The sequence below is a fragment of the Pristiophorus japonicus genome, chromosome 4, assembly GCF_044704955.1.
Source record: "Pristiophorus japonicus isolate sPriJap1 chromosome 4, sPriJap1.hap1, whole genome shotgun sequence".
In the NCBI taxonomy this organism is placed as follows: Eukaryota; Metazoa; Chordata; class Chondrichthyes; family Pristiophoridae; genus Pristiophorus; species Pristiophorus japonicus.
In genome coordinates, this window is record NC_091980.1 from 49,275,344 (window position 1) to 49,292,023 (window position 16,680).

The following is a 16,680-nucleotide window of genomic DNA, read 5'->3' on the forward strand; positions in this document are numbered from 1 at the left end:
CCTTGTCTTTCTAGGCTGTGGAGATCACAGGTTTGGGAGGTGCTATTGAAAAAGGCTTGGCAAGTTGCTGCAGTGCATCCTGTATATCATAAACATTGCAACAAAGGTACACAGGTGGTGGTGGGAGTGGATGTTTAAGATGGTAGATGGGTGGCCGATCATGCGGACTGTTTTGTCCTGGATGGTGTTGAGCTTATTACGTGTTGTTGAAGCTGTGCCTATCCAGGTCAGTGGAGAGCATTCCATCACACTCCTGACTTGTGGTGGAGATGATTTGGGGAACAAGCAGGTGAGCCACTTGCCACTTGCCACTGCTCTGCTCCGCTCCAGCAGCCACGGCATTTATGTGGCTGGTCCAGTTTAATTTCTTGCTGACCCACAGGACGTTGATAGTGGGTGATTCAACAATAGTAATGCCATTGAATGTCATGGGGAGGTGATTAGACTCTCTCTTGTTGGAGATGGTGATTTCCTAATCCTTGTGTAACGCCATTGTTACTTGCCATTAATCAGCCCAAGTCTGGATGTTGCCAGATCTTGCTGCTCGCAGACATGGACTGCTTCGTTATCTGAGGAATTGTGAATGGAGCTGAACACTGTGCATAGAATCATAGAATCTTAGAATAGTACAGCACAGAAGGAGGCCATTCAGCCCATCGAACCTCTGCCAGCTCTCTGTAAGAGCACTTCAACTAGTTCCACTCCCCTGCCTATCCCCACAGCCCTGCAATGTTTTCTCCTTCAAATATTGATCCAATTCCCTTTTTCTTTTGAAAGCTACTATTGAATCTGTATCCACCACCCTATCAGGCAGTGCATTCTAAATCGTAACCACTCATTACGTTAAAAAGTTTTTCCTCATGTTGGCTCTGGTTCTTTTGCCAATCACCTTAAATCTGTGCCTTCAGGCTCAAATTTGGCCATGACTTGCTCCAATTCTTTTGGAGTAAGTTGTTTTTTCTGGCATAAGTTAAAAAACGCCACTTTCCCCAATCAACTTGCTACAGAGTAACTCAGTTAGGTACGATTTATTTTAGTTGAGTTTTTTTTCAAAAGGGGGAGTTCCCAGCCACTTACGCTAGTTTTGGCCATTTATGCCAATTTGGCCAGCGAAAACTTACTCCAAATTGACTTAGGTCAGCGTATGTGGCCAGCTTTGAAAAACCTTGTGAGCAGTTAAGAAATCGGCGCACATTAGTGCATCGGCAGACATTCGACCTGGGATAGCAGCGGGAAAGGAACCGGAGGGGACCAGATACTAAACAACCAAGCACCAAACATTGCAAGGAAAAGCTCAAACAATTAAAATACTAATAGAAATCAAGTAATTCCTATCTTAATCTTTAAAGTCGGCCCAGGAAGGCATCTGGCCAGCCTGTGCGTGAGGCCATTCGGCCTGGGATAGGGGTGGCAAGACACGCACCAGGAGTCCAGTCGGCCAGGGCTAGGGACGGCTGCAAATGAATGGGGGGGGGGGGGTTGTGGACGCAGAGCAATCGAATGCGGCATCGGTGGGGGGGAGAGAGAGAGCGAGGGATGCTGGCCTAGATATCAACGGCGGGGGTGGGGGGGTTGGGCGGGTAGGCGAAGCAGAGCGACCGAACGCGGCATCAGTGGGCGGGGGGGGGCGGGGAGAGAGAGATGCTGCCCTTTAAATCAACGGGGGGCAGCGGGGGGGAGCTAAGCAGAGCAACCGAACAGAGCGTCGGTGAGGGTGGGGGAGAGAGAGCGAGTGATTACCTTTAAAAATGGACAGGTGACACGTTTCGGCCACACTGAGCATGCGCACACATCGGACCTGACACCAATGCGCTTGCGGAGAGCTGCCGGCAGAGTTTCTGGTGCAGGACCTTAGCTCCGCCCCCCAATCGACTGGCCAGGCTGCGCCAAGCCACGGGACACGCAGCAGAGTGGACAGGATGGGGGCACGTTTTTTTTGCGCCGCTTTAAGCGCACAAAGTCGCTGCATCTCGGGTGAATGTGCCGAAAAAAGGGGTTGTGGAAAATTGAACCCTTCAATTTTAAACTGGACTTTAGAGAGTCCACATTTATTGTACCAGGTTGACAGACTGCTCCCTAAGAATAATGGTGGAGAGGGGAAAGGAAAGAATGCTTTCAGTATATCATACTTCCCCATTTAGAGAATACAAAATCGTAATTAAACCTCGTTTTAACCTATGAAAAATATAATCTCCTCACAGTGAAGACCAGCCACAGTGATTCTGAAAGGAGATGCTCAGATATGGCAAATCATCACTAAGGAGCTCTCAAGGCATCAGCCTAGACACCGACAGTGTTCATAACTACAGAATCATATAGTCCAGCAAGTCATTCAGTTATAACAAACTGCTACGAAGAACCATAATAAGAATAAAATCAGACAGAACTCCCAGCTTCGACCGAGGCAACGGCTTCAGACACGACAATGGCACCTAGTCAACCCTGCAAAGTCCCCCTCATTAACATCTGGGGACTTGTCAAAATTGGGACAAGTGGCCCTCAAATCTGATATCAGGTCTACAGGGCTGTAGTGATACCCGCCCTCCTATATAGCTCAGAGACATGAACTATATGCAGTTGACACCTCAAATTGCTGGAGAAATACTACCAACGATGTCTCCGCAAGATCCTGCAAATCCCCTGGGAGGATAGGTGCACCAACATCAGTGTTCTCGATCAGGCCAACATCCCCAGCATCGAAGCAGTGACCACACTTGACCAGCTCCATTGAGCAGGCCACATTGTTTGCATGCCCGACACAAGACTCCCAAAGCAAGCGCTCTACTCGGAACTCCTATACGGCAAGCGAGCCCCGGGTGGGCAGAGGAAATGTTTCAAGGACACCCTCAAAGCCTCCTTGATAAAGTGCAACATCCCCACCAACACCTGGGAATCCCTGTCCAAAGACCGCCTTAAGTGGAGGAAGAGCATCCGGAAGGGCGCTGAACATCTCGAGTCTCGTCGCTGAGAGCATGCAGAAAACAAGCACAGGCAGCGGAAAGACCATGCGGCAAACCAGACTCCCCACCCACCCACCCTTTCCTCCAACCACTGTCTGTCCCACCTGTGATAGAGACTGTAATTCTCATATTGGACTGTTCAGTCACCTGAGAACTCACTTTTAGAGTGGAAGCAAATCGTCCTTGATTTCAAGGGACTGCCTATGATGAAAGAATATATCACATTAGCGATGACGATAGGATAATCGGATTCCATAGCTGAAATTTTTGTTGGTGGATAATCCAGCCAACGAACAGTGCAACTTTGAGTCGTTATTTTTTTCGCACAACAGCTAAAAATCTAAGATAAATTACAAGCATACTTGGCTGAACTGTCAGAGTCCATATGGCCGTCCTTATGGGAATAATAGGGTGCTCGGGTGAGTCCCATCAAGACTGAGGGACTTTCGGAGCGTATGTGGAGTGGCTAGACATGTTTTTCACTGCGAATAGTATTGTCAAATTCCCCGATGATGAAATCCGTAACCACGTGCTTTTAGAAAGTAAATGGACTATTTTCTTGATTGAAGCAAGCCCTGAGGTGTATGAAACCCAGAAAAATGTCCTTGTCCTGTCAAGCCAAAAGACATGCCACTGACAGAGATTCCGCATTACAGTCCCGAGTCCCTGGAAATTGCTGAAAGTTATTGTTTTGGAATAAAAAAATAAATTAACTGACAAGAGTATCAGTGAGTACATTGTAGCTTTAAAAAAGTTATCCATTCACTGCCATTTCAGAAAATTTCAGGATCAAGCATTGCGTGACCACTTTGTTTGTGTGATGAAAAATGAAGCAATCAGAAGGATGTTATTGACAACCCCTAACTTGACTTTGATTTAGATTGTCAGACAGCTATGTCAATGTATATGGCCGAACAATACTCCAGAGAATTTTGCAGCATTTCCAGTCATCAGATAACCAAGGTGAATCGCCTGCAAGTTAAAAGTAAAAGGCAGTTGGGTCCCAAGACTTCAGCAACTAGCCAAGGTAACAGTGCATTGAAGTCGTGCTGTCAGTGTCTGGGACAACACCTCACTCAAAGCTGTCCATATGTGAAGGCAGAGTGTTTCTACTGTAGGAAAACTGGGCGTCTTGCAAAGGCATGCCGACTGGAGAGTATACTAACTTCCAATGCTAGATGTAGAAATCATCAGACACTACAAAGCATTGAAGAGAAGCAACAGGACGAGGATGTTCTAGAGATGCACGTCATCAGGAGCACAACAACAATTTGTGATGTATCATCAACCAAGTAGATGTTGCAGGAACCAGGATACCCATGGAAATTAATACTGGTGCATACGTGAGCATAGTACCGGAATCGCCATATTTCGACAATGTTGTGTGAATTTCCACTGGAGAAATTGAAGATACAGCTGCAAGGCTACTCAGGAGAGTAAATCCCTGTGGTAGGATGAATCACCATGTCGGTGAAATACAAGGATCAGTTTCAGAGCTTGCCTCTCATAATAGTGACAGGAGACAAGCCTGCCTTGATAGGTAGAAATTGGTTGGGATCACTGAAGCTGGATTGGAATGAGATTTTTCGTGTGGAAACAAAATTTTCATTGAAGGATGATGTAATCAAGCAGTATCTGAAGGTGTTCCGTGAAACAGGCAATCCGATCCAAGACTTCAAGGCGAATGTCGGAGTACAGAAGGATGCAAGATCAGTTTACTGCAAGCCACGTCACATACCATACACACTCAAGGGTATGGTTGGGCCAGAACTCAAAAGACTAGAAACTGAGGACATTATCTCTAAGTAGAAGAAGTGTTCTATTTTTATACATTGATGAACTGCTAGTCACAGCTGAAGAGATTGGTATAGCAACCAAACGTGACTCAGTTATGTTAAAGTTGTATGATTACATAGCAAATGGCTGGCCAAACCAGGTATCAGAGGAAGATATTGATCTATACTTTGTTCGTAGGAATGAGTTATCAGTGGATAAAGATTGAATTATGTAGGGTGCAAGAGTAGTTATTCCAAATAAGTTCAGGTCCAAATTATTAGGAGATCTTCATGCCAGCACCTAGGAATGTGCTTGACCAAGAGTTTTGCACGCAGTTACAGAGTATATCGTTAGTCAGTGTACAACATGTCAATCGGTAGGCAAGAAACCATTATCTGTACCATTACAGCCGTGGAAATGGTCTCTCAGGGTGTGGCAAAGATTACATATAGATTTTGCGGAGCTAGAAGGACAACAATTGTTCATTGTGATTGATAGTCATTCAAAGTGGGCTGAGGTGTTTCCGATGAGGAAAATAACAACAAGTAAAACACTAGACAATTCGCAAAGATTATTTTCTTCCCAGAAGAAATTGTGCCTGATAATGGGCCACAATTTTATTCAGAAGAATTTCTGTAGTTCATGAGCAGAAATGATGTGAAACATACCAAGGTTCCACCATATCACCCTGCTTCAAATGGTGCAGCAATGCAAATTGTAAAACTTGCCTCACCAAGCAAATGGTGGATCCAAATATAAAGAAACGGTAGTTGTTGTTGGACCAAAAACTAGCAAATTTTCTGATTACTTAACATAATACAACTATTGGTAGAACACCAGCAGAGTTGTTTCTCAAACTCTGAGGATGTAACTGGTAGACTGGACAAGGGAGAACCAGTGGATGTGGTGTATTTGGACTTTCAAAAGGCTTTTGACAAGGTCCCACACAAGAGATTGGTGTGCTAAATTAAAGCACATGGTATTGGGGGTAATGTACTGACGTGGATAGAGAACTGGTTGGCAGACAGGAAACAGAGAGTCGGGATAAACGGGTCCTTTTCAGAATGGCAGGCAGTGACTAGTGGGGTGTCGCAGGGCTCAGTGCTGGAACCCCAGCTATTTACAATATACATTAATGATTTAGATGAAGGAATTGAGTGTAATATCTCCAAGTTTGTGGATGACACTAGCCTGGGTGGCGGTGTGAGCTGTGAGGAGGAAGCTAAGAGGCTGCAGGGTGACTTGGACAGGTTAGGTAAGTGGGTAAACGCATGGCAGATGCAGTGTGATATGGATAAATGTGAGGTTATCCACATTGGTGGCAAAAACACGAAGGCAGAATATTATCTGAATGGTGGCAGATTAGAAAAAGGGGAGGTGTAACGAGACCTGGGTGTCATGGTACATCAGTCATTGAAATTTGGCATGCAGGTACAGCAGGCGGTGAAGAAGACAAATGGTATGTTGGCCTTCATAGCTAGGGGATTTGAGTATAGGAGCAGGGAGGTCTTACTGCAGTTGTACAGGGACTTGGTGAGGGCTCACCTGGAATATTGTGTTCCGTTTTGGTCTCCTAATCTGAAGAAGGACGTTCTTTCTATTGAGGGAGTGCAGCGAAGGTTCACCAGACTGATTCCCGGGATGGCAGGACTGACATATGAGGAGAGACTGGATCGACTGGGCCTATATTCACTGGAGTGGGGATCTCATAGAAACATATAAAATTCTGACAGGACTGGACAGGTTAGATGCAGGAAGAATGTTCCCTCTGTTGGGGAAGTCCAGAACCAGGGGACATAGTCTAAGGACAAGGGGTAAGCCATTGAGATGAGGAGAAACTTCTTCACTCAGAGAGTTGTTAACCTGTGGAATTCTCTACTGCAGAGAGTTGTTGATGCCAGTTCATTGGATATTTTCAAGAGGGAGTTAGACATGGCCCTTTCGGCTAAAGGGATCAAGGGGGATGGAGAGAAAGCATGAAAGGGGTACTGAGGTGAATGATCAGCCATGATCTTATTGAATGGTGGTACAGGCTCGAAGGGCCGAATGGCCTACTCCTGCACCTATTTTCGATGTTTCTATATTTCTATGTTTCTATGTAACTACAGCCACGAACCAGGTTCTCGTTGTTAAAGCCAAATCTGCACAGTCAGTAGAAGAGAAACAATTAAGACAGAAAGAGAATCATGATTGAAGTAGCGTAAGAGAGAGAAGTGTGAAATTGAATCAGAAGGTTAGCGTGAAGAACCATCACTATAAATGGTTCAAGTGGTTACCAGAAAATGTAGTGAAGATATGTGGTCCTCACACATATTTGGTCAAGATTTTTGATCATGGATAGGTTAGGTTTGTTCACATTGATTATATTTCACGTACAAATGTGGAAGAAGATGAAAGTTGGAATGATTCGATTATTTCTGATAAGTCAGATAGTCTTGTTACAAGTAGAGTACCAGTAGCAAATCCTACATCAGATGTACTAGAAACAAGTCCAAGAGGATGTCAGAATTTAAGTCTAAGTCCGAGTCAGGCAGACAAACAGTCTGAAGTTGTAGAGAATTAAAATGTAGATCAAGGGTTGGCCTTGGAGAAAAACTCTCCTCAGGCTCAGCCGAGAATGAGTCTAAGTTTGACACCAAGTTTGGAAAGTTCTGTTCGAGAGCGAAGATATCCTCTTTGAAACAGAAAACCAGTGGTTAAATTTGATTTGTAAATATGGCAAAATAAGTCCATATCTTTTGTTGTGTATAACCATGCAAGTTCTGTATGATTATTTTGTTATGATTAATTCTTCGTTAAGTAGGGAGACATGGACTACTGCTCCACCTAGTGCACTACTGTAGTAATGCAACTACTGATGTAAATACAATAAAAGGGTCATGTGACTAAGGCACATGATGACAGTTTCTATTGGGGCCATCTTGTAGAGTGCGTTTGTTAGTGATGTCGTAAAGAATATATCACAAGACAGGCCCATCAGTGGCACAGTGGTATACAGTCGGGAGGGAGTTCCCAACATTGACGCTGGACCCAATTAAGTCTCATGGCTTCAAGTCAAGCCTAGGCAAGTAGACCTCCTGGTGATTATCACGTACCACCCTTCCTTACCTGATAAATTAGTACTCATCCATGTTGAACACCACTTGGAAGAAGCACTGAGGGTGGGTGGGCACACAATGTACTCTGCGTGGGGGACTTCAATGTCCGTCACCAAGAGTGGATTGATAGCACAACTATTGACCGAGCTGGCCGAGACCTGAAGGACATAGCTGCCAGACTGGGCCTGTGGCAGGTGGTGAACCAACACGAGGGATATACATACTTGACCTCGTCCTCCTCAATCTACCATTCACAGATGCATCTGTCCATGACAGCATTGGTAGCAGTGACCACTGCACATTCCTTGTGGGAGACAAAGTCCCGTCTTCACACTGAGGACACACTCCATCGTGTTGTGTGGCACTACCACTGTGCTAAATAGGATAGATTCGGAACAGATCTAGCAGTTCAAAACCGGGCATCTATGAGGCACTGTGGGCCATCAGCAGCAGCAAAATTGTATTCCACCACAATCTGTAATCTCATAGCCCAGCATATCACTCACTCTACCATTACCATCAAGCCAGGGGATGAACCCTGGTTCAATGAGGAGCTCGGAAGAGCATACACCAGGCATACCTAAAAATGAGCTGCCAAACTGGAAAAGCTGGAACACAGAATCATATGCATGCTAAACAGTTGAATCAGCATGCTATGGACAGAGCTAATCGATCCCACAATCAACAGGTCAGATCAAAGCTCTGTAGTCATGCCACAGCCAGTCATGAATGGTGTTAGACAATTAAACAAATAATGGGGGGAGGAGGTTCTATGAATATCCACATCCTCAATGATAGCGGAGGCCAGCACGCAAATGTAAAAGACAAGGCTGATGCGTTTGCAACCATCTTCAGCCAGAAGTGCCGAGTGGATGATCCATATCAGCCACCTGCTGAGCTCCCCACCATCACAGAAGCCAATCTTCAGCCAAATTAATTCACTCCACATGATATCAAGAAATGACTGAGGGCACTGGATATAACAAAGGCAATGGGTTCCGTCAACATGGCGGATGTTGTGCTGAAGACTTGTACTCCAGGCAGCATTCTTTGCCGACCACAAAAATCCAGATGGTAACGCCTTTATATACTGCTCCTCCAGCAAACATCTGACCGCATACGACCTCCTCTTCTTACTGTTATTAACGGCAAACGCTCAGGCAGGAGGTGGAAGCAAAGTTAGGATCCGGGGCGGTAATGGGGCGATGCGCAGGACGATGATATCACGATCTCCGAGTGCAGGAGATTGTGACGCAAGGGATTACCGCCACCCCAAACCTCCAGGGAAATTTAGCGGTCGTCATTTATTTAGCCGTGCCCCATCAGTAAGTCGTTAGTGCACCGTTATCATCCCCTGGAGGCGCTAACAGAAAGTACAAAGTAGCCAGATTTGTCCCCCTATGTCTCTGACTGTAGTGCACCATCCCGCTTCATTCCTCTCAATTTCTCTCCAGCCTTTGACATAGTTGACCACACCATCTTCCTGCAATGCCTCTTCTCCATCATCCAGCTGAGTGGAACTGCCCTCGTCCTGTTTCACTTATCCAGTTAAAGCCAGAGAATATCCTGTAGTGGCTTCTCTTCCCGCTCCTGCAACAATATTTCCAGTGTCTCCCAAGGATCTATCCTTGACCCCCTCCTATTTTTTATCTATATGTTGCCCCTCGGCAACACCATCTGAAAACACAGGGTCAGTTTCCAGAAATGCACTGACGATATCCCGCTCTACCTCACCAGCACCTCTCTCAACCTCTCCACTGTCTCTAAATTGTCAGACTGCTTGTCCGACACCAGTACTGAATGAATAGAAATTTCCTCCAACTAAATATTGGGAAGACCAAAGCCATTGTCTTTGATCCCCATCATAAACTCTATTCATTCTCCATGGCAACTGCCTGAGGCTGAACTACTGTTCACAACCTTAGTGCTGTATTTGACCCTGACTTGAGCTTCCAACCACATATCCGCATCATCACTAAAACCACATATTTTCACCTCGGTAACATCACTCGACTCTACCCCTATCTCAGTTCATAGGAACATTGAAACATAGAAACATAGAAATTTACATTGCTGAAGGAGGCCATTCCGGCCCATCGTGTTCACGCCGGCCAACAAAGAGCCACCGGCCCTTGGTCAGCAGCCCTAAAGGTTACGTATAAACCTATGAACAATGACGGAAAGGCAAAGAGCACCCAGCCCAACCAATCCGCCTCACCACAACTGCGACACCCCTTATACTAAAACATTCTACACTCCACCCCAACCGGAGCCATGTGATCTCCTGGGAGAGGCAAAAACTAGATAAAAACCCAGGCCAATTTAGGGAGAAAAATCTGGGAAAATTCCTTTCCAACTTATCCAGGCGATCGAAACTAGTCCAGGAGATTACCCTGGCTGTATTCTATTCCCTGCAGTACTTACCATTGTATCTGCATCGTCCAACAAAAGGTCATCCAGTCTAATCCCAATTACCAGCTCATGGTCCGTAACCCTGCAGGTTACTGCACTTTAAGTGCCCATCCAACCATCTCTTAAAAGTGGTGCGGATTTCTGCATCCACCACTCTTCCAGGCAACAAGTTCCAGATCCCCACAACCCTCTGCGTAAAGATGCCCACCCCGCCTCAAATCCCCTTTAAACCTTCCACCAAACACCTTAAAGCTATGCCCCCTCACAATAGACACCTCCGCCAGTGGAAATAGACCTTTACTATCCACTATGTCCAGGCCCCTCAATATTTTGTACACCTCAATGAGGTCTCCTCTCAACCTCCTTGTTCCAATGAGAACAAACCCAGCCCATCCAATCTGTCCTCATAACTAAGATTCTCCATTCCAGGCAGCATCCTAGTAAATCTCCTCTGCACCCTCTCTAGTGCAATCACGTCCTTCCTATAATACAGCGACCAGAACTGCACGCAATGCTCCAGCTGTGGCCTAACCAAAGTATTATATAATTTAAGCATAACTCCCTGATCTTATATTCTATGCCACGGCCAATAAAGGCAAGAATTCCGTATGCCTTCTTAACCACCTTATCCACCTGGTCTGCTACTTTCAGGGATCTGTGGACAGGGTCCCTTTGTTCATCTACACTATTAAGTGGCCTACCGCTTAATGTGTATACCCTTTCCTTATTAGCCCTCCCCAAGAATTAAATTCCATTTGCCACTGCTCTGCCCACCTGACCAGTAGATTGATATCCTCCTGCAGCCCATGATTTTCCTCTTCATTATCAACCACACAGTCAATTTTAGTTTTGTCTGCAAACTTCTTAATCATACTTCCTTCCTATATTCAAATCTAAATCGTTGATATATACCACAAAAAGCAAGGGTCCCAGTACTGAGCCCTGCGGAACCCCACTGGAAACATTCTTCCAGTCACAAAAACAGTCATCAATCATTACCCTTTGCTTCCGACCTCCAAGCCAATTTTGGATCCAACTTGAAACTTTGCCCTGTATCCCATGGGATTTAACCTTCATGATCAGTCTATCATGTGGGACCTTATCAAAATCTTTGCTAAAGTCCATATATACTACATCATACGCACTACCCTCATCGACCCTCTTGGTTACCTCCTCAAAATATTCAATTAGGTTCGTCAGACATGATCTTCCCTTAACAAATCTGTGCTGACTGTCCTTAATTAATCGTTGCCTTTCCAAATGCAGATTTATCCTGTCTTTCAGGATTTTTTCCAATAGTTTTCCCACCATTGAGTTTAGGCTGACAGGCCTGTAATTACTCGGCCTGTCCCTTTCTCCCTTCTTAAACAAGGTTTTTGTCCCAATCAATATTTGGATAGTTAAAATACCCTACTATTACTACCCTATGGCTTTTGGACTTCACAGCAAGTTGCCTACATATTTTCTCCTCTATCTCCCTCCCACTGATTGGGGGTCTATAATACACACCCAGCAGTGTGATTGCCCCTTTTTTATTTTTCAATTCGACCCATATGGCTTCATTTGATGATCCCTCTAACATATCATCCCTCCTCACCACTGTAATATTTTCTTCAATCAGTACCGCAACCACCCCCCACCCCTCCCTTTTTATACCCTCTCTATCTTGTCCAAAAATCCTGTAGCCAGGAATATTGATCTGCCAAACCTGCCCATCTTTCAGTCATGTTTCTGTAATGGCTATAAAGTCATACTCCCAAGTGTCTACCTGTGCTCTTAGCTTATCCACCTTATTCGCTATACTCCTTGCATTAAAGTATATACCATTCAGCATAGGAAGACCTCCTTGCTTACTACATCCCAGCCCTGTTTCCTCTGTCTTGCAGATTTGCTTTCTAGATTTTTGCTATCCAATTTCAGATTTACTTCCTTCCCTTTTGAATTAGTTCTCAGGTTCCCATCCCCCTGCCAAGCTAGTTTAAACTCTCCCCAACAGCACTAGCAAAACTCCCCGTGAGGATAATGGCCCCGGCGATGTTGTGATGCAACCCACTCAGTTTGTACAGGTCCCATCTCCCCCAGAAGCAGTTCCAATGCCTCAAGAATTTAAAGCCCTCCCTCCTACACCAACTTTCCAGGTACGTGTTCATCCTCTCTATCCTTCTATTCTTATAGTCAATAGCATGTGGCACTGGTAGTAACTCGGAGATTACTACCTTTGAGGTCCTACCTTTTAATTTTCTTCCTAGCTCCCTGAATTCTTCCTGTAGGACCTCATCCCTGATTTTACCTATGTCATTGGTCCCGATATGGACCATGACCTCTAGCTTTTTACACTCCCCCCGCAGGATGCCCTGCGTCCACTCTGTGACATCCTTGACCCTGGCATCAGGGAGGCACAAAACCATTCGGGAGTCACGTCTGCGGACGCAGAAACATCTATCTGTTCCCCTAACTATAGAATCCCCTATCACTAGGGCTCTGTTGTTCTTCATCCCTCCCCCCTGTGCAGCTGAGCCACCCGTAGTGCCTTTGGAATTGGCTCTGGCTGCGCTCCCCAGAGGCACCATCGTCCTTACCGATACTCAGAAGTGAATATTAGTTTGAAAGCGAGATGGACTCACGGGGGAACTCCTGCTCTACCTGCCTAACACACTTACTATGCCTGGTGGTCACCCACTTTCCCTCTACCTGTACACCTGATAAAGTGCAACATCCCCACTGACCCTTGGGAGTCCCTGGCCAAAGACCGCCCTAGGTGGAGGAAGTGCATCCGGGAGGGCTCTGAGCACCTCGAGTCTCAACACCGAGATCATGCAGAAATCAAGCGCAAGCAGCGGAAAGAGCATGCGGCATGACCACCTCCTGAAATGTGCTATCCATGTAGTTCTGAGCCTCGAGGATGCACCTTATTGACTCCACCCGCTGCTCCAGCTCCAAAACACGGAGCTCAAGCAGTTGAAGCTGGAGCCACCTCCTGCACACGTGGCTGTCTAGGCTGCACTGAAACCCTTGTCCATGCCTTTGTTACCTTTAACCTTGACTATTCCAATGCATTCCGGATGCCCTCCCAAATTCCACCCTCCAAATACTTGAGTTCATCCAAAACTCTGCTGCATGTATCCTGACTCGCACTAAATCCCGTTCATCCACCACTCCTGTGCTCGCTGACCCACATTGGCTCCTGGATAATCAATGCCTTGATATTAAACTCCACCCTCAAAGCCTCCCTGATAAAGTGCAACATCCCCACAGACCCCTGGGAGTCCCTGGCCAAAGACCGCCCTAAGTGGAGGAAGTGCATCCGGGAGGGCTCTGAGCACCTCGAGTCTCATCGCCGAGAGCATGCAGAAATCAAGCGCAGGCAGCGGAAAGAGCATGCGGCAAACCAGTCCCACCCACCCCTTCCCTCAACGACTATCTGTCCCACCTATGACAGGGACTGTGACTCTCGTATTGGACTGTTCAGCCGAAGTACTCATTTTAAGAGTGGAAGCAAGTCTTCCTCGATTCCGATGGACTGCCGATGATGATGATTAAAATTCTCATACTTGTTTTCAAATCTCTCCATAGCCTCGTCCCTCCCTATTTCTGAAACCTCCTCCAGCCGTACAACCCTCTGAGATCTCTGCTTTCCTCCAATTCTGACCTTTTGCGCATTCCTGATTTTACTCTCTAAACCATTGGCGACAGTGCCATCAGCTGCCAAGGCCCTCAGCTTTGGAATCCCCTCCCTAAGCCGCTCAGCCTTTATAAACCTCGCTTTCCTCCTATCTCGTTGACCAAGCTTTCGGTCATAAGAGCATAAGAAATAGGAGCAGGAGTAGGCCATTTGGCCCCTTGAGCCTGCTCTGCCATTCAATAAGATCATGGCTGATATAATCATGGGCTCATCTACCCTAATATCTCCTTAAGTGTGTCGGTGCAAAATTTTGTTTGATCACATTCATGTGAAGCGCCCTGGAATGTTTTACTATGTTAAATGCACTATATAAATGCAAGTTGTTATTGCTACAGTCACTACCTTCGGGGAAGCTGGGGGATTGTTGATCCGGGGAGAAAAGTCAATTCATAAGAAGGTTCTGATCATGAGAAGAAATCATTTATATAGGAATAAATAGAAACATAAAATATATTGCAGCCCAATCTGTCCGGTCGCAATATCTATCAAATATGTTACCGCACAATACTTCTCATACCCCGCTATCAAATGTTTGTCCAGGTACATATCCTACTCTCTCCTCGATCTGCTGATACAGTCAACCCCGCTGCTTCCCTTGGCAGTCCTTTGCACACATTCACCCCACACTCTGCATCGAGCAGTTGGATCTAAACTGCATTTTCACACTCCCTTTTCTAAATTTGAGGCTGCACCCTCTGGTTGGAGAAGCTCTGACTGTTAAACGAATTGAAGCTGGCGTTGGAAAGTTACATAAATTAGGACAAATCATTTAGAACTGGAGCAAGTTTAAGGCCGGAGGGGAAAACGTTAGAGACAGATGTTAAGGTTCAAATTTCGAATGTTTATAGACCCAAGGAAAAATTTTAAAGTATATCTGGCCCGAGGCCATGCAAGAGAAAAAATCTGCTCGTTATATTTTCAAAACATCTGAATATATTATATTGATCTTCACAAACTATTCTCAGGTTAACTATTGCCGGTGTGACCACTGTATCCCTTCAGCCACATACCTCGGAGACGATGGTGGAGATGTACTGCTCCTTACTGTACTCCCATCCATCCAAACAGGGCTCCTGTTCTACCTCAGACATATTGAAGGAATCTGAGTCGGGAAATGTCGCCGAAAGATTCATTATCACGTCCAACCGGTACCGACTGCATTTGCTGTACTGGAGTTTGTCTCTTTCTTGCACCAAAGGGATCGTCCGATTCAGCCACGCTTCACTGAGATTCAGATTCCCGGGAATTAAGCAGCGATGCTCTGGAACGTCCCCGACGAACAATATGGTCAGTCCGCCGAAGCCGTTCGGAAAGATGCTGAGGCTCAAAAGGAAGAATATAAACCAGTGGTAGGGTCCCCGTTCTCCGAGAAAAGCGGTAATTTCATCGTAATCCCGCATGTTAGTTGCCGCGGGAGGACCGGCAGAAATTTTCTTCCGGAAAACTGCAGCAACTGGCCGATAGAGGGTGGACCAGAAGTTTGATACCTGCATTGTTTCAAAGTCTAAATAATTCTGCACGGTAATACAATCTTCATCCTGCACTATCTCCTCCCTGTACTCTTAAAGCGGACTCTTAGTAAACAACCTGTTTGCCAGCACTGGAGTGTTCTTATTCTTGAGGCATTAGAAGCTATTTGTTTTTTCCTATGCAACAAAAATCATCACAAAGTGCAAATTCTGTTCACATATTTACTACTGACAATTTATTCAATGCGTTAAACATATCTGTTGAACGTAATCTGCGTGGGATTATGGAGGCAGCCCAATCATTCCATCAATATCGGTGCCTTCTTCACCGCCTGCTGTAGCTGCATGCCAACTTTCAATGACTGATGTACCATGACACCCAGGTCTCGTTGCACCTCCCCTTTTCCAAATCTGCCGCCATTCAGATAATATTCTGCTTCCCTGTTTTTGCCACCAAAGTGGATAACCTCACATTTATCCATATTGTACTGCATCTGTCATGCATTTGCCCACTAGGCTAACCAGTCCAAGTCACCCTGCAGTCTCTTAGCGTCCTCCTCACAGCTCACACCGCCACCCAGCTTAGTGTCATCTGCAAACTTGGAGATATTACACTCAATTCCTTCATCTAAATCATTGAAATATATTGTAAATAGCTGGGGTCCCAACACTGAGCCCTGCAGCACCCCACTAGTCACTGCTTGCCATTCTGAAAAGGACCCGTTTATCCCAACTCTCTGCTTCCTGTCTGCCAATCAGTTCTCTATCCACGTTAATACATTACCCCCAATACCATGTGCTTTAAATTTGCACACCAATCTCTTGTGTGGGACTTTGTCAAAAGCCTTTTGAAAGTCCAAATACACCACATCTACTGGTTCTCCCCTGTCCACTCAACTAGTTACATCCTCAAAAAATTCTAGAAGATTTGTCAAGCATGATTTCCCTTTCATAAATCCATGCTGACTTGAACCCATCCTGTCACTGCTTTCCAAATGTGCTGCTATTTCATCTTTAATAATTGATTCCAACATTTTCCCCACTACTGATGCCAGGCTCACCAGTCCATAATTCCCTGTTTTCTCTCTCCCTCCTTTCTTAAAAAGTGGTGTTACATTAGCTACCCTCCAGTCCATAGGTATTGATCCAGAGTCGATCGACTGCTGGAAAATGATCACCAATGCATCCACTATTTCTAGAGCCACTTCCTTAAGTACTCTGGGATGCAGAATATCAGGCCCTGCGAATTTATCCGCCTTCAATCCCATCAATTTCCCTAACTC

General features: G+C 45.6%; 1 protein-coding gene across 1 annotated transcript in view; it reads right to left on the minus strand.

Annotated features, from left to right (window-relative positions):
* Positions 1-15,331, minus strand: part of LOC139262895 (organic cation/carnitine transporter 2-like) — a 162,125-nt gene extending 146,794 nt beyond the window's left edge. The window contains exon 1 of the mRNA XM_070878152.1: positions 14,939-15,331. Coding sequence (XP_070734253.1) covers positions 14,939-15,328 — 390 coding nt within the window. The 5' untranslated portion in view covers positions 15,329-15,331. The remainder of the gene's footprint in view (positions 1-14,938) is intronic.
* Positions 15,332-16,680: the final 1,349 nt, after the last annotated feature.